We start from the raw sequence: 18,510 nt of genomic DNA, 5'->3' as shown, positions 1-18,510 counted from the left end.
CGAGCAAAGAGAAGGAAAAGAGAAAAAATAACTCATTGCCAAAACAAACCAAAGTGTTTTGGCCCTGTGCGCGCCCGTCTGCACAACAAGGAAGTTGACCTTCATACAGGATTTCAGGAAATATGTGCTTACGCTAATAACCGCATAAAACCCCGTTAACTGAAATGCAATGTTAATGTATCCATTTTTCTCAGCACATGCTGATGTAGCAGGTTTATTTCCCTAACTTTTAATCCTCAATTATTTTTCTCTTGTGTTTCAGTTTTGTGGGAATCAACGCCTCAGACATTAATTACTCAGCAGGCCGTTACGACCCTTCGGTGAAGCCTCCCTTTGATGCAGGTTTTGAGGGCATTGGGGAGGTTGTCGGCCTTGGCCTTAGCGCGAGCTCCCGCTACACCGTCGGGGATACTGTGGCCTACTTCGGCAGTGGCGCGTTTGCCGAGTACACTGTGGTCCCAGCCAAGGAAGCTGTGCCTGTTCCTGCGGTGAAGCCAGAGTTCCTCACCCTTTTGGTCAGCGGCGCCACGGCTTATATAGCCTTAAAACGTCTGGGCGACCTGGCTAAAGGTGAGACTGTCCTGGTCACGGCGGCCGCAGGAGGAACGGGACAGTTCGCTGTGCAGTTTGCCAAGCAGGCTGGTTGCCATGTCATTGGGACCTGCTCGACCAACGAGAAAGCCGGTTTCCTCAAATCCATCGGCTGCGACAGGCCGATCAACTACACCGCTGAAGACTTGGCTAAGACCCTGAGGAAAGAGTATCCACAAGGCATAGACGTGGTCTATGAGTCAGTCGGAGGGAGCGTCTTAGAGCTCGCAGTAAACAGTCTGGCCAATAAAGGCCGGCTGATAGTGATTGGCTTCATCTCAGGGTACCAGAGCGCTTCAGGGATCCCACCTTTCAAAGGAGGAACGCTACCAGTCAAGCTACTCCAGAAGTCGGCCAGCATTCGGGGTTTCTTCTTGCCCCACTTCTTAGGTGACTACAGGGAGGCTCTGAGTAGCATGATTCAGATGTTTGCCAAAGGGAAGCTAGTGTGTGAGGTGGATTGCGGTGATTTGGCAGAGGAGGGGAAATTTGTAGGCTTGGATGCGGTTTTCCGGGCAGTGGACTACATGTATGCAGGGAGAAACCTGGGCAAAGTCGTGGTGGAAGTGGCACCACCGTCTGTTAGTAATAGCAAGCTGTGATTTAACTGATTGTAGATGCACTTAAGAAATCATACTTAAAATTACAATGATTCAATCAGTAATATATATATATGTATAGTTTAATGAAGGATTTTTAACCACGGAAAAGCTCTTTATTTTTGTAAAATGACTTATGATACAGCCCAGTAACTAAAAATAATGTCATGAATAAACATACAGCAACTTTGGAAAGTGCTTTGGGGTTGTTTTTGCTTTTTTATGTGCACATGCACTCAGTCGTGAATATATTCAGCACAGAATTTAATATAAAATATTTAAAGTTTTAAATAAGTGTGTGCTAATCAAAAGTCACCACATATTGAAACTCGGAAACAAAAGCTAAGGTTTTTTTCACCTCCCCCACACCTTCCGTCCACCTCCGAAATCATGTTAGACCTGCTGCCATAATGCGCTTGCTTTTGGCGCTCTCGAGCACTTTATCTACCATAAATGTTTTATGATAGACTTCATTGTTTTTCTAATAGGGCCTTACATTGGTATGTGCTTGTCAAAAGTGAGTGCTGCTCCAGGTGTGCTTGGCATTTCATTGCCTGTTTGTGGCTGACAGAAACGGCATTCACACAATCAATCTTTTCATTCACATGCCCCGAAGCTGCACATAATAAAAAAAAAATTAGTCCAGCTAACCAGGAGTTGGGCTAGAAAATGTCATTATTTTCTTCCACTGTGAGTAAAAAAAAAAAAATCACTCATAGTGAATGCTCTGCGATATGTCCTTTGACACGTTTTTTTTTTCCATTTCCATTTTTTTGAATTTAATTTGGCTTTTTGAAACAACAAAGTCTTAAAAAATACCATTTAAAGTTTAATCACATTGCACTCATTTTTATAAAACCCAAAGATAAAACTTTAGTGTTTCTTTCAACTTTGAAAGCCTTATTGAGCTTAAAAAAAGTTTTCAGAGTCCCAACTTCAGCAGTGTACTGTTAAACCACTCCAAAAGCAGGAAATGGACAAGAGATGCTTATAACAGTCCGTGTTGGATTACTGCACTGTGTGTCATTTTAAACAAACACCTGTTCCTACCTGGCAGGGATGGCTGTAGTCTTCATGCACCGTGAACACGTTATTTCCTCATCCAGGTGGCTACTCAAAATATAACCCAGTGTGAAATACGTTACAGGTGTGACCCCAGCATGCAAAGCTGCTACCTTCACCAGACGGTGCAGGAAATCAGAAACACACCAGGCCAAGGCGGTTCTGAATCCGTAGTGGAGCAAGTCAGAACACCTCTCAAAGTCACTCACACGTACGCCACAGCCTGTGTCAGCAAGAGACACCGTAGGTATGTTTGTTGCTTTGAGTCAGGCCCGTAATGTCTTACGTGCACGGTTATTTTCAATTTTCCGAGTAGCTGTTAGGTTTTTTAAAAAAAAACAAAAACAACTATTTTTAGCTGCTTAAAAATATGTGTGCATGTTAATCATTGTTTCTGTTACAGTTGGAGTTGGATGACTCACGCTAGTCGATGCTTGCCATGTTTTTGTGTAGCTTGCTCTTACAAATTTAGGTTAAAAATTATTTACTTAAATCACGGATGTGACGTTTTTGCACTTATTTATTCAGTATTTAAAGCACCACATCTGTGATCTAAAGCCTCTCGGGTCAGAATAAAAACAATTTTTTACCCATGAAAGTTCAACTTTGATTGCACAGTTTAAAAAAATGTTTTTAAAGATTTTTTATGGATATAATTAAAGCAGAAATGGAAGTACTGGGAATTGCATAGGCGTAAGTGACCAAGAGAGCAAACACACTTTAAATGACTGCCAGTCACCTCTTAACACCACTGCTTGCTCAGGAGTTAAAATGAAAAAAGAAAAGCAAGCTCTTACATGCCGGCCACACAAAAGGTGAGAGGAGTGATGATGCACGTGGGTGCGTAGACGAATTTAGCATGCGTCAGTACTCCTGTGCATCCATGTTGGACTATGAGGAGAAGGAGGAGGCCGGGTGTAGCATCTCTTCAATTAACAGGAGAGGCCCTGTCTCGCTGTCCTCCGGGGCCTACCTGTACCTCCACTGATTAGTGAGCAGTCACAGCCCCAATTAGAGAACACAGGAACCTGGAGAGACAACACTCTTTATTTAATTGGATTGTGTTGCAGTCCTAGGCTGCTAACTGGCATCGTATTGAAGCAACCTGGAACTGCAGAGTGTAAACAAGACATTAAAGATGGTGAAGGTCTTCTAGAAAAGTATTCACCGGCTGCTGTGAGGTGGTGAAAGAAAGGAGAAAAAAATCAAGAAATTAGAAATCATGCTAAGTGTCTCTCTCATTTTAGTTTTGTTGCTGCTCCTCAGAAGGGACAAACACTAACACACAAACTTAAATAGGTGATGTACATGGAAGGAATGAAGGGTAAACTTCATTTTCCCTTTAATGTGAATGCGGATGACATTGTAATGCATGCAATGCAAATGTAATATACTGATTATCGCAAGTATTATCAAACTGATTGCGTAGGAATTTATAACATTGGAAAAAGTTGAATGTGTTGCCTCCATTGGATCGCCATCTATTCCCAGGAATTTACCTTGTGTACTAGCTACTGTGTAGCATTTCAGATGGCATAAGATTGTAGTTTTATTTTACATTTACTACAACAGCTACTATGTAACATTTAAGGAGAAAACATTCAGAAATAACAAGCTGAATCCATGAAAATTAAGCACACTGAGGGCTATTTTTGCTACTACAGTCATATTTACTCTGGTGTGACTTTTAAAAGTTGACTTCTTTAAGCTAATGGCAGAGAACCAAATATAGTCTTTAGTGTATAACACTGTGCACTCAGTCTGCTTATGTTATATTTCCTCGCTATTTGTGCTTTACTTTGATGCAGCAATTATGGAGTAATTGTCACTTGTGACCATGGTGGCCACGAGCTCAATAAAGTTAAATGTACTCTACGTTTGAAATAAAAATGTTCAGTCGTTGCTTCTTTTTTCCACCTTTACATTAATTAGCGGTGATCACAACTTTTTTTGTAGCTCTCAAGTCCACTTTAATTTGCCATCCAAGACAACAGCGCGGTGCCGGATTTTATTGTTGTACGCTGACATTCAGGGTAGGAAAATTCTCAAAGGTCTCCCTCTTGTTCCTTTTTTTCCCTGCTAAATCCTCTTTTTTTTCACAGTTTCTTCTTGCTGGAATATGTGGCACATAACAAAGACATCACCCTCTTTAGTGTGGGATGGTAGTCTACCTCCAGGCACCTAAGGGACACTGGCTGGCTGCTCGGTGCTGCCAGGATCTAGACAGTCCAGTTTCTTTCTTTGCAAGTCAGTCAGGCCCTCTCAACTCCCCAACTCCCTGAGCCCCCATCACTCCTACCTCCGCCTAATTACCAAACCTAAAACCCCACTCAACTAATTAGCCACAGCAGACCCAGGAACTGTGAGTAAAGGTAAAGAGATGGCTTCATTCAAGTGTGTGTGTGTGTGTGTCGGTGTGTGTGGTGGGGGGGTATGTGTTAAAGAGAGGGAGAGTGAAAAGAAAAGACAAGAGGAAAGGGAAATGGAATATTCAAGTCTCCTTTAGCGAGCACGTCTCTACAGCCAATTAAAGTCATTTATTTTAACTCTTTGCAAAACCTGTGAGTTGTGCATGACAGCATGACAGGGGGGATGTGTTTGTGGCTGTGCGCATGTGTCTCAGGATATGTAGCCATGCACGCATCCGCGCCTAGCCTCGCACACAGACCCACAAGCGTCCACACGCGTCTCAGTATGGCTGGCAGTCTGTCGGCTTCTCTGTCTATCAGCGGAGGGAGAGCTCAGTGGGACATAAATTACAATATGCAGCAGAACCACTTGTGTAAGTCTCAATGAAGGGGAGGAATAACTTTCTTAATCAAGTTCCCGTGATTAATTGTAATAAAGGTGTCATCCGTAAATGTGTCCTCCTGATTGAGTAATTCGGGGCCGGAGACAGTAAGCACATCCCTGGTGATTGGGGGGGCTGGACAAAGTGTGGAGGAGGGAGAGGGGGAAGGTTTGTGGAGGACATAGTGAGACACAAATAGCTCCTGGGCACACTGGCAGCCTTCGCACAACTGACAGTTATGAAATACAATTATCAGTGTGATCTGCTTAAGAATTCATCAGCAGCTTCACCGGCCAATAAAGACGTTCAGAGAGAGAGAGAGAGAGCAAGGGAGGAGCAGTGACACAAGAGGAGAGAAGGCCCCACTGATTAAATGAGGTTTTTATTTTGTCCAACAGATTGTTCACATTATGTTACACTATTGTGAAAGGATTATCTGCAGCCTTCTTCCCGCTCTAAGAATTCCCCATTTTGTACCATATTATCCATTTAACCTCTGTTCCAAACAACTGCATTTAATAAGGATAATCTTTTTTGTGTATGGTCACTATGATTCAGTGGTTTCCATGCCAAACCCTCCCTGAAAAAATAAATAAAAAAATAAGCTTATGGGTTTTAGATGATAAATGAGGTGACATTTTAACTGTGGCTTGTTAATACGGAACAATGTCTTCTAATGACCAAAAGTTACACTTGGCATATATCAGCCGAAGAGTTCCTGTTCATTTGAATATTTCTGAAATCTTTGAAAAGTGACTTTTTTAAATATCCTAGAATGAAATGAACAAACAAAAGTCTGCTGAGAAAAAAAAAACTACGAATTCTTTCTTTTTTGTACTAGAAGTTTTTCAACAATCACTGAGATTCTGATCTTTGATTTGGGAACTGCTGGTTTATGTTTCAATAGCTATAAACATATAACTTTATGTCAAAGATACTGTATAATACCATACAAAAATAAGTGCACCTGAGAGGTTTAGATTCTTATAAATCACCCAATATTATATATTCCACCGCTCTCACAAGAATCACCTTGAAGTCTCTTTAGTGATGAGAATAAAGCTTTTGCTACAGTCCAGGTAGCACAAGAGAGAAAGGAAACCCTCTTTAAAGGTTTTAAGAATCCGACATAATAAAAATAATCTTAGCAGGTCTTAAAATGAGGTAAATACAAACTTTGATTAACTACAAACTACATTACTACATTATATTGCAGAATTCTTTATTTAACACAAAGTAAGCCAAAAGGCAGAAGCAGTGTGTTAAAAAAAAAAAAAGTGCAAACTTAAGTAGCAGCCTGGTGGTGATAATCAAATACTTGATACTTGATTAACTGATTGTTAGAAAGTGTGAGTACCTGCATAAGAGTAGAGGTTTTGGTAGTTTGCTGCAGCATTCAGGTGTGTTAACGTAGTACCGAGGAAGAAATACATCAGCAATGATGTTAGAGAACTAATTGTTGCAGCCCAGCAGTTCATGAAGGGTTATAAGGGAATTTTCAAACATTTTGAAGTTCATCATTCTTCAGTAAAAAACATTTTTCACAAGAGCAAAACATTCAAGACACTTGCCAATCTTCCCAGCAAATTCACCCCTAGGTCAGACTGTACAATGAGAAAGTGCAAAAAACCCAAGAGCAACACCTCTGACTGAAGACCTCGGTCAGCAAATGCAAAAGTTCATGTTAGAGGAATTAGAAAAAGACTGAAAAAGTGCAGCTTGTTTGGAAAGGTTGAGGAAAGAGAAAGCTTTTGTATCCCTAAAAAAAGGAAGATGGTAGCACAGCTTAGTTATGAATAACCCACAAGATATGTTAGACAACGTCCTTTGGACAAATGAGACAAAAGAAGAGATGTTTGGCCATAATTTACAACCAAACGCAACATATCAGCACAAACACCTCATAGCAGCTGTCCAGCACGGTGGTGGCGGAGTGATGATTTGAAGTGTTACAGCATGCAGCAAAAGGGGCAAAGAGTTAACACCCACCAACACAGGAGGAAACTGGTAGAAATGGAGAGACACAAAGACGGGGCACAAAGAGTGAAAAAACGACAGGACTATAAATACACAAAAACAAAATGAAAACAAGATCCAGACCCATAATGAAAACCCCAAACCATGACAGCCTCCTGCAAAACATGGCACAAACTCCACACACTGAGCCCTTATCTCAAAATCGTCTGTGTGTAGTTACATGAAGAGACTTTGAGACATCCTAAATCCACATAAGAGCTGTTGCAAGTTCTCCCAGAGGATTCCAGCAACGTACCTGCCAAAAGCCTCGAAACACCAGGTAGAATCATTTAAAAGGCAGAAACACTGAACTGATTTAGATGATTTCCATTTACTGCGCTTTGTGAGGTTCAATTCACATAATTCACGCTAAAATGTTTATATCATAAACTAGACGTGCACAAATATTTTACACAAAGCTTTGCCTGAACTGAACATTTTTGCCTAAATAAAGAGCACCGAGTTGGACAACCAAAAGCTTTTAGATCAAGCATGGTAACCAAGGTAACTTTTGACAAATGATAATTGTGTGCTAGTGGTCAAGTTCAAGAGCAACTCAAAAAAAAGCACACATTTTTAACAATGATGATTTAATACTAAAAAAAAACATTGGAACAGTTTTAATTTATAACCATCATAACAGTGTAATAAAACATTATTCTAACACACTGTGCCACCTTTAAACATAGTGCATAAAAGATCAAAACGGGCACTAATGTTTCTATTTGACAGATAAAATCACACTCGGTAACATTCATCATGTCTTTCTGCCTACATTGACCCTTCGGGGCATCTTTTGTGGCCTCAGGAGGGGAGTGAGGGTCCCTCGCTGGGTCTGTTCAGATGTAGATATACATTCAGGTGAAAGGCAAGGGCGCTATTCACCACCGCAGGATTAATGGCAACATCGTCACCAGGCTGACCAACCCCACATTTCTATTGGCTGGATAAAGAGGAAAAGAAAAGATGGCGGTGGGAACAAGGGGAAATATGAACACCCTGTCGGTGTGATGACGGACAGGTCCTCAGCTCAGCTCCCCCAGGTCCCTCCCCGTCCTCATTCTTTACTGGCCCGAGTTGGCTAGTGAGGCAGCATCTCTGCGGCCAAGGACACAAGGGTGTCAGCGATGCGTCTGGGTAACATCGTTCATCAGGGCGCATCGGTAATGGGTAGCTCTCTGTGACAGTGGTCATCAGGACACAAAAGCAAAAGGGCCTATAAACATCACATGACAGATGGCTGGGAGGACAGCTTTGGACAGGGAGGGAGGGATGGAGAGCGAGAGATAAAGTGAGCTAGAGGTAGAAGGACAGAGCTGGAAGAGAGATCTCAGGCTGGATTGTTAAGTCTTAGGAAAAGTCTCAAGTGCTGGATGGTTTATGAATGCCCATGTTCAATGTCAGCTGTGAAGGGAAAAACTAGAACCCACCGGGGAAATGCTTCGCAGCTGACGTCCGACAAAAAGCCATCAAATGAGCAAAGTCGGTGCAAAATAGCCCAGTGAAATAGTTGATCTGCAGAAATGAATGCAAATTATTTTGTCTCATTGCAGTGAAAACACCAGTTTTTAACATTTGTAATACATCTGAAATGCTGTTCTGCTGTTTTTTATGCAAAGTTTAATTTTAAGAGTTTGTATTTTCCTTTCTTTTCTTTTTTTAGTCTCCTGGTTAGTTTAACTCTATTTCAGTCATGACTTTGGCCAATTAGTGCAGTGAAACACCTTCAGCATGGTGGGTGCGGTCTAAGAAAACAGATAAACGGCAAGTCCGATATGAAAGATGTGCAAGCTTAAAAGCCTAACAGTGAAAGAATTGTTTTGTTTTTTTTAAACTGTGCTTGGAAAGTAAGAATGAGACTTTCAGGGCGATGCAAAAGGACTTCACCAAAAGGACGTTTAGCACAATTTTCACTTTGAAAAGTTTGATAGATAAGTGCCCCCCACTGGAAGAGATGCTGAAGGAGGAAGATGTTTTTCAAGAAATTACAGTCTTAAGCAGTCTGAGGCGGAGTGAAAGTTAAGGAATAATTATGGAGGTGATAGCAATGACAGAAAGCGAGAAACAGGTTGTGTGAAAATGAGGTGAGGCGAAGGTGTCGAGGGCTGTCACAGAACTGACTGCAGAACCTGTTGTAGGTCCCTGTAGAGGGAAGGCAATTGTTGTGTTAGCAACACCTTTGTCACCTCGGGATGTATACTTTGTCTCTGCGTGTTTACAGGGACATCAAATCCCAAATGTGAAGTATCGTCTTCAAAACAGAGGGAAGTGCAGCTCTCTGTCCTCCATAGCGACGCCGCGGGCCATGCTACGTCTTTTTCTTTGTTTTGTGGAAACAGCCTTGCCCGTCCATTAATCGTCATCCATCCATCCTGCGCACCTGTATATAAAAGGGAAATTAGAATATCCATCACTTGAGCGAAACGTCACCGTGATTGATGGGTTAGTCACAGGATCCCCTCCGTTTCCTCCTCAAGTCTGTGTTTCAGCAGTGAGAAGTGAACATTATCTAGCGCCATGATCAGATTTAGTCCACACATTTCCATCTAGGAGAGCATTTTTGAGCGGATGATACACAATCCACGCGAGGAGGCAGCCAGCAGAAGGTTTATGGAAATCTAATATCATAAGGCTTTTTGGTTTGTTAGACTTGTTATTCGTGGAGTGGGCTGGTGACACTTTTGATGTAACAGTATAAGACAATGTAACGAGGCAGAATCTCATTTTGTTGAAGTGTTTCTGTCAAACTATGGTCTGAAGGATGATGGGGAAAATCTGTGCAAACAGGTTTTGAGTGGGGTGTGCTAAGACTAAAATACCAACTGTTCTCAGAGAGAAGCCTTTGGTAAATAACAGGAAACATCCTCTGAGAAGGCGATATGAATGCCAGGGAGTGTGGAATCCATATTTGCCTTTTTTTTTAACGTAAAGTAAAAAGCAAATGGTTAAAAAAAAAAGCATAAATAGATGGGGCAAACAGATGATGGGAATGTAACTTGGAACTGAGATGGAAACTGCTTCTTGTCATAATCATCTGCTGTCAATCCAGAAACATCGTTTAAAAATCCATCCCGGTCAAGTTTATGTCTCCTTCTTTGTCTGATTCCCCCCTGTTTGTGTGTGTGCGCGTGTGTGTGCTTTGACGAGGTGGAGACAGGAGCCCTAACGCTGCAGGATGGAGAAAGGTGAACAGGAAACAGAAGGTGCCCATGGAGGAGGTATATGACATCTGTCAGGATCCAGGGTGGGCGGGGGATTCAGCGCCCCCCTTCTGCCGGCCGAGGGTCACCCATCGCACTGCAGTCGCTGAAGTTGTCACGACACCGTGACACTTCCTTGGCAATGGTGGCTGAGAGCCGGACAGCCCTCGGACGTTCAAGACACACACATATTTTTGAGTAAATTTGTCTGAGGGGAGTGGGGGGCATTTTGTATGAGCTGTTTGTTCCTTCTCTGTACAGAAATGTCAGCGTCTTGCTTATTGTTTCCTCTTTCTTTTTTTTCCCCCTTCCCCTCTCTCTTCAGGGTCCTGGACAGAGGAAGGTCAGCTGACATGGCAAGGTCGACAAACAAACAAACAGAAGGAATTAAAATGGAGAAAAACAGGGCAGATGAAATGTGGCGGTGTTTTTTTTTTTGTTTGTGTTTTTTTTTATCTGTGTGAGGGCTGATGGCTTGTAGCAGCCATTACTCTCTGTTGTGTCCTCTGCCCCCCATTGGTTGCAACAACACCGCCTGGCACTGCTGCCAGTGTCACGTCATCTCATACTTCTGCTTAACTACACGGACAACAAGGGCCACTTCACACCAGGATCAGTTTACTATTTCTCAGGCAGCCGTGTTTGCTCAAGGTGGCAAAGGTCATTCACAGTGGATTTGATAAAAATAATTTTCCTCAGCCAGCATGAGTTCAAATTAGATTTTATCCCTTTTTTTTCTCCTCGCCCTCTCTCTATATGAAGGGGAAAACAAAGGAAGTATACCCACAAAAGTCCACTCAAACGCTTCGCAGAAGCCTGGACCCAGACCTCTAGCTCGCTGCCAAATATCTGATTTCTTCATGAAATGGCAATTCAGTCTGATTATCTCATCAGGCTAATTGGAGCATCTTAATGTTCTGTCTACACTGATGATGTCTGGCTACCCTCGCTTTTACAGCATTTATCACACAAACCAAATGACAATACGTTGACCTCATGATTAGCTCGGCTGGTCCACAAACGGACAGTTTATAAAGAGAGATTTGTTTGTTTGGTTGAAAATCCTTTTAGAGTGAAAGATGAGAAATATGGATAAATTATAACTCTGAACTGAGCTTTAAGTCCTAAATTCATTCACATTTAATCTATATAGTGCAGGAAACTGTGCTGTAGGTACATGTTAGGCCAGTTTTAAACCATAAACAATTTTGTAGCCCTCTTGAGTGGCAGTCTTGTGAAAAGATGAAAGGATGTTGTTATAGATCATGATTTGAAAGTAAAGCCTTGCCTAGAATTGTTCTTTGCCAGCTATTGTGCAGAGTGCAAAGCACGAAGTCGAGTGAGTTCAGACTCAAGTGCAAGCATCAAAGTTTTTCTGGTGCTAAATTAATTTCCAGCTCGCGCCTACAGATGACAAAGAATGATGCCGTCATTTAGGCTTCACCGCGTGGAGCCGGTAGGATCCTCATGACGTTCGGCTCGGGCTGCTGCAGGTGAAGCCTGGGCCTCACCCTCGCAGATCTGTATGCAGAGTGTGCCTTTAAAAAAAACATGTTTCTTTTGTTTATTCTTTGCGTTGTCTTTTCCTTTCTGTGTGGAGTTTTGACATCGGAGATGACAGGTGTCTGTGGAGTGGAGGAGGAGGAGGAGGAGGAGGAGATGCTGGTAAGAAAACAATCTTTGACTGCCTGTGGGTGAAGGCAGACTCCTCTAGGCAAAGCGGCCTTCAGCGTTTAGCTGGGGGCGCAGTATCAAAATCACAGCCACTGCTGTACCCCTAAGGCGCTAATCTCAGCCAGTTACCGTCAAGTGCTGCTTCTTCTTTATATAATCCTTCATTCCCCCCCTTCCCTCGGCTCTCTCCATCTCCGCCATTCCTCCGTTTTCCCAGACCCAATCCGCAGAGATGTGAGGATAAATGACAGTTTGAGAAGGTGCAGGGGAAGCCAGGCATCTTGAATCCAACAATGTTTCTTTGCTTACCAGTGTTAAATCCAAACTGCGCCGCTTTCAGAAAAACGGTTTGCTGGAATTGTAATATCATAATTAGCACGGCTTCTGTGCTTATCTCCACTAAACTAGGCGTCTCACCAGATGCCGAGGAGACCTCAGCCGTCATTCAGCCGCCTAGATGGAAAAGGGTTGTTGTTTGATCACTGGATGACTGCTAATTTAATAAGTGTTAACTATGGTGCGGCCAAGCGAGCGGGAGGGAAAAAAAGAGAGAAAAAAGGGAGGGAAAATGTTGAAGTAAAAAGCATTAAGATTAAATGATGACATGTTCAACTGTGCGCATAATATGAGGCTTAGTTAAGTACGCGCATGCTGTTTGTCAATTATTTAAAACCCCAGGAAATTAAGTCCAGGTAATCTCATAAGGTGTAAATAACATTCTTTTCCATGGCAGCTTAATTGAATTCATTTGACACTGTTTAGAAATAACAGAATTAGATTTGCTTTCACATGAAACTAAAGACTGTCACAGGGAGCTCTTTGTAAAGTTGAATAGAATTGGAATTAAAGTTTAGTATTTCAAACACATCTGGAGGGATCAGATATGAGAATAATTGAAATAACGGAGGATTACTCGTGCTGCCTGCCTTTTGCAAAAGAAACCAGTGTGGACTACGGTAATGTTTGCAGCACGTCAGAGGACAGAACTGACCTGTTATCTGTGCAAGAGCATCACATAAATGCCCCCAAATGCAAAACATTTGGCATTAAAAAGGATCTCGACCCTCTGCTGACTTCTAAATGTGGAATAAATTCAATTTCTACTCTCACTTCAAAACATTTTCTGTAATTATTTTAATCTTCAGTGTTTCACGTAGAAAGTAAGTTTAGTTCTCGTACATTTATTTGTTTGCCACCGCCGGTTATTCCACTGCAGGCCCCCACTATATTAAAGCATAAGCTGAAGACCTAAAAAAGATAAGTAAATGTGTTGCTGGTGAGGAATGAAGCAAAGATGTTTGACAGCGGGTTGTAAAGACCAGGCAAGCCATGCAGACACAGAGACAGTGGCCTCAGGCATTTCTGATTTGGCCTTACTAGTGGGATGGCATGGCTTGACGCTATTTAAACACACACACATACAAACATGCACGCACACACGCGTGCGGACAAACACACCCACGAAGAGTTTTGATGCAGACTGTAGGTGAAGGCCAGTGTATGTCTGTCTTGTCTTGTGAGTGAGCGGGGCCGGAGATGGAAGCTGGGTAGACAGATTGGAGGGACGCAGGAGAAGAGGGGAAATGGAGGGATTAGATGAAACCTTTCAGTGCGTGTCATCATCCCTGACATTCTGTAGGGCTTGACCTTAACAGAGCAACATTGTGTCAGAGACAGGGTCTCATCACAGCCCACACACACACACACACACATATGGGCGCACAGAAAACTCTTCAGAGATCCCGATAGCCTGGACATCAACACCCAACATATTTTCAACCTGGGGAATAAAAACAGATAAGTCAGGTGATCCTAAAAGTCAAGTATCAACAACTGAGGAACTATTATGTATCTCTGTTTTGATGTTTATTATGCGCTGTGATGACCTATTTACTGATTAGTGAGTGATTACACTTGTTTTGTGCAATTTAAGAAAATGTGATGAAAGAGTTTTGTGGATGTGTTGCTTTCCCAAATTTGCACACTGTTGGTAGCGAGCTTTCCTTTCAAACTTGATCATTCATTGCCTGGTATTTCCGGTTGGTGTTCACATCAGCTTTTGAAATCAACAGTAAGAAGAAGAAAAGCAGACATAAAGACTGACAGGTGACTCGTTTTTTTGACGACTATCCCTCATCATCGTTGCCGCATCCCACGGGGAAATCAAGTTCCTTTGATAGGCACCAGGAAGTGCAGCTCTGCTACTGATCCTTACATGTACAGCAGATTTACATTGTCTGGCATCACAAGGTTGAAAGAAAAATATTACACGCGCCGTTAGTTATGATCACAACCTTGTTATAAATGACAAACACAGAGAAACAGGACAAAACGAAGCTCCGGGGTTTCGTTTTACACTTCCATGGCAGAGGAGAGATAAGAGAAAATCAAAGAGATATGACTTTTAGTCATTTCACATCAAGCTTTAAAACTGTAAGACTGATTTCAGTAGTGCAGCTTCATATGACAAATGGGCAGTTTTGGGTGGTATTATCAAGGGTAAAGTGGGCTCATGAGAGGATGGTATCCCAATAAAATTAATTACATTAAAATTTCAATATATTAAAAACAAATTATTATTTCTTAAATACAGGAATACTTCCAGTCCCTCAGCCTAACTTTGGCATAGCATAACATCTATTAATTCTGCTGAGAGGATATAGGAGTTACCAACACTACCACCAACCTGCAGCTTTGGTGTTGTTGTTTGTTTTTCAACTATATTTTCACTGTAACAGGATCCTCTATGCTTCCAGCACTGCAAAAATTATTTGTTTGGCTTTTTCATGGAATGGTATTCTGTGTAATTCTCTCTCTTTCTCACCCACCCCCACCTCATGCATGTGTGTGTCGCAGGGAATATTGTCGAGGCTTGTTGCCAACTTTAAATAAAACCTATTATTCTCGTTATTTGAGCCGTCCCTTTATTTATGTTTTTTTTTTCTTTTTTTCATTTGAGGGCAAAAATGGAAAGCAGTTTTTACGTTTCACTGCACGATGTGCACACAGAGATTTGTGTCCTTAGCCGTTCACGTGCGGTTAAGAGACTAACGTTTGCTACTGCTTTCACACTCACAACAGAAATTTAATTTAAAGCCAGCCTAAAAAACACAGAGGGAACCACAAGTCTTATATTGTGTTAGCAGTGTTGGGGTCGTTACTCGCGAAAAGTAACGTATTACACATTACTTGTTACTTTACTTAAAAGTAATGCGGTACATTACTTTATTAGTCTCTGGAGAAAGTAATTTGTTTCATTACTTTCTTAGTCTTCCGTAAAATGACATGAAATGCACTAAACAAAATAAATCTTATGCTACAGTCCCACACACCAATACGAATCCCTATCTAATGACGATCTTTTAGTGTTTAAGGTCGACAACACAAAGTTGAAACCATCACAAAGAGAATACCTGGTGAAGCTCAGGGTCTTACTGCTCAGCTGGGATCAGCATACACACGGCTTTATCATTACTCTGGGTTGGCTAGCTTAGCGTTAGCATGCTGTCTGTGCAGATGCTTGCAAAGATGTTTTGTTTTTTCCCATCTTAGAGTTTTAGCTAAATCCAAAAACTTGGTTGCAGTAGTAGTTCGTTTAGCATCGTATCATCAAAACAGGTATTAATAAGTCGCCCATATGTACATATACATATATGTGCAGGTAAGGGATTAACGTTTGCTATTGCTTTCACACTTACAGCAGAAATTTACTTAAAGGTAGCCTATAAAACACAGAGGGAATCGCAAGTCCCATATTTCTACCCTGCCCACCTGTAAAGAGCGCGTCGTAACAATGCCTCGCACACGTACCGGATTTTATCTCCTGCACCTTCTCATTGGATGGCTTCCATTTTCCCAGGGACAGATTTAGAGTTGGCCATAGGGCTGCTATTATAAAAATATGGTTGACCTTTGAGGACCAGGGATGGTTTAGAGCCAGATTGTTCCTCCCCAATGCTGTTTGGGCAGCCTGCTCTTCTCAGTCTTATTAACATATGCCAGTCTCTCTAAATGTTCTCAGTCACTTTATTAAAAAATTTAAGTACAACAGTATAATTTTTATGAGGCCTATAAAGGCAGAGGTAGCCCATATTCCTTTTTTCATGAACAGTGAACTTTCGGAAAGAACCTCAATGGGTTACATAATTAATTTGTGCTTTCTGCGAGTCCATTGCCATCCATTCTAAAGTCCTGCTCTTTTGGTTTTTGCTTGAACCTTGTTTATCTAGCCATCACAACAATGCTGCCATTATTCAACAGGAGTTCTCTCATAGGTGTTTGATTGGGACATTATATTTTTCTATTTTGAAACATCATAATTCAACAAACAGCTAGATGGAAATACTTTCTGGTGTCTGGTGTGTTTGTCAATAAGAGTGGTGCTAGGAGTCTGCAGAAGCAGTGCAGCAGTAACTGTGTTTCTGACCCCATCATGCTATCTGTTCTAATGATGCTCAGGCCTCCATCAAAGTAGGGACCCCCTGTGGCTCCTGGGGGCCCCTGGGCTCAGGCACAGTTGCTCTAGTTTGGGTTTTTTTTTTCCCCCTCACTGCTTGAGGCTCGGCACAGTAATGAGAAACAGAATTTAAAGAAAAGCAAAACAAAACAACAAAAACCCCTCAATCTTAGACTGACATGCAGTCTGTGTTCAGTCAGCTTGCTCTGTTTCTCCTTGTCTGTATCAAAAACAAAGATTGTTTTAATGGAGCAGTTCAAACACACTGGGCAGCTTTTGTTCAATGCAACATTTTTTTTTCTCTTCCTCACACGCACACATGCAACTCACACAAACAGAGGGGTGGGGGGTGGGATTAGTGCAGAGCGTGCGCACATATGGATTGATATGTTACAGTTTACTGGACCGAGGCAAGACAGAGGGGGAAAAAGTATTGATTTTTTGCCAATATGGCTGCGTGTTGATCCTGGGGCCACATTCATTTTCATCACTCAGATGTGGTGGTGCTGGTGGTGGTGGGGTGTCACACTTGTTTTGCCAGTTTCCATGGCAACGAGGATCATCCAAGTCAGAGGAGGTCAGGCCGCTGGTGAGAGGCGAATCTGGGTTCACTGAAATCAACATTACATGAAATGCCCTCCACAACTCTCTGTCTGTCGGTCTCTCTGTGTGTCCATCACCTCTTCTGTCTCTCTTTAAGCTGCGCTTTCTGCTCTCCCGTGAGCACAATCACTTATCCTCACCGTTCAAACTATTTTCTGGTGTTCCCGCATCAGCTAGGAAAAATCTCTGACGGTATGAATAAGAGCACGGGTGCCCCAGGGGTTCTTATGGAACTAGCCAGCAGCCGCCACTAAAACACAGAGGACCTTCCCTGCATTTATGAAGTTTAAACAGATCACTTGTCTCTCTCTCTCTCTCGTGCTCCTCCACTCTCATTTTAATGTACTGACAAGGCAGCATCCTTCATCCCTCAGTCTTCTTCTTATATTAGAGTTTATTACTGCCATCCCAGATTTGTTGTCACTTTGTATTTGGGTGAAAATTTGTTTTATGGCTCCTCATCCAATTTGCTTGGGGCTGACGGGCGGCTGATTTCAGGAGAAGTGTGAGAAGAGGAAAGGATAGCTGCCAACTGACTGAGGCCAACTGACTCTCCTCAGGTGATAATTGGCTGCTGATCCAACATCCAGGCCCTCGTAATTAATCTTTGTTGTTGTTGTGTGTGTGTGTGAACATCAGAAATGTGATTATTTTACATTATGTAATCTGTGTTAAAATAGCTCTCTGGTTTGGAGGTTATCCCTTGAATGCAAGTGCATAGAGTTGGATTTCTTTTTTTTTTTAAACTTTATATCGTGATGTATTTTCTTAGGTGTAAATATTATATTGCTGACATGCTTTATCTGGCCAGTATTTGATTACTGTAAAAATCTGAGTTTATTAGACACAGTGAGTCTGAAGAAAGTTCCCACAGTTTGCGAGTTTATGTAATAATCCACTTTGCTTGGTTTTGGTGTTGAATAATAATGATAAGTCAGAAAGGGAAGAAACTCTTTGAGGACTCACTTTTAAATACCATCCCATCGGTTCACATGTGAAAAAAATGAAGAAGCAAGGATTCACCAACATTATAATCAAAACCACCATTGTGCAAAACACAAGACTGGATAGGGATGTGGCCATTTTAGCCAGCAGAACCACCATTCCCTTTGCTTAAAAAGCACTTTAGTTGCCATAACAATAACCATAGCAAATATTTTTTTCTGTTATCAGTCCACCTTACCATCCAGTTCACTTGTTTTATCTGATATTGTGACATGAAAAGAGATAGGGGTCTATCTGCAGCTTCGCTACACGACACACACCACCGCCGCTTAAACAAACTCCTTGAAGTAATGCTAGCTAAGTCTGTGAAGGAGGAGGAATAATACCAGTAACAGCTGTCATTGTTTGTTTTTACTTCACTTTAGCAAAACCAGTATGTTGGGATGACTACACATCAGCTCCAGCTTAAAACAGCAGTGGATTCAGAAAGATACAATGAGCTCTAGTGTTGGTTAGGGAAAACTGAATCCTCTCCCCAATCAACATCAGTTTGTGAAAAGGTTTGCCACACCA

General features: G+C 41.9%; 1 protein-coding gene across 1 annotated transcript in view; it reads left to right on the top strand.

Annotated features, from left to right (window-relative positions):
* The window catches only part of LOC113031436 (prostaglandin reductase-3), a 4,347-nt gene extending 2,959 nt beyond the window's left edge, over positions 1-1,388 (top strand). The window contains exon 2 of the mRNA XM_026183510.2: positions 263-1,388. Within this exon, the coding sequence (XP_026039295.2) occupies positions 263-1,193 (931 nt within the window). The 3' untranslated portion in view covers positions 1,194-1,388. The remainder of the gene's footprint in view (positions 1-262) is intronic.
* The last annotated feature ends 17,122 nt before the right edge of the window (positions 1,389-18,510 follow it).

Source organism: Astatotilapia calliptera, chromosome 11, assembly GCF_964374335.1.
Source record: "Astatotilapia calliptera chromosome 11, fAstCal68.1, whole genome shotgun sequence".
NCBI lineage: Eukaryota > Metazoa > Chordata > Actinopteri > Cichliformes > Cichlidae > Astatotilapia > Astatotilapia calliptera.
This window is presented reverse-complemented; position numbering and strand designations above follow the sequence as displayed.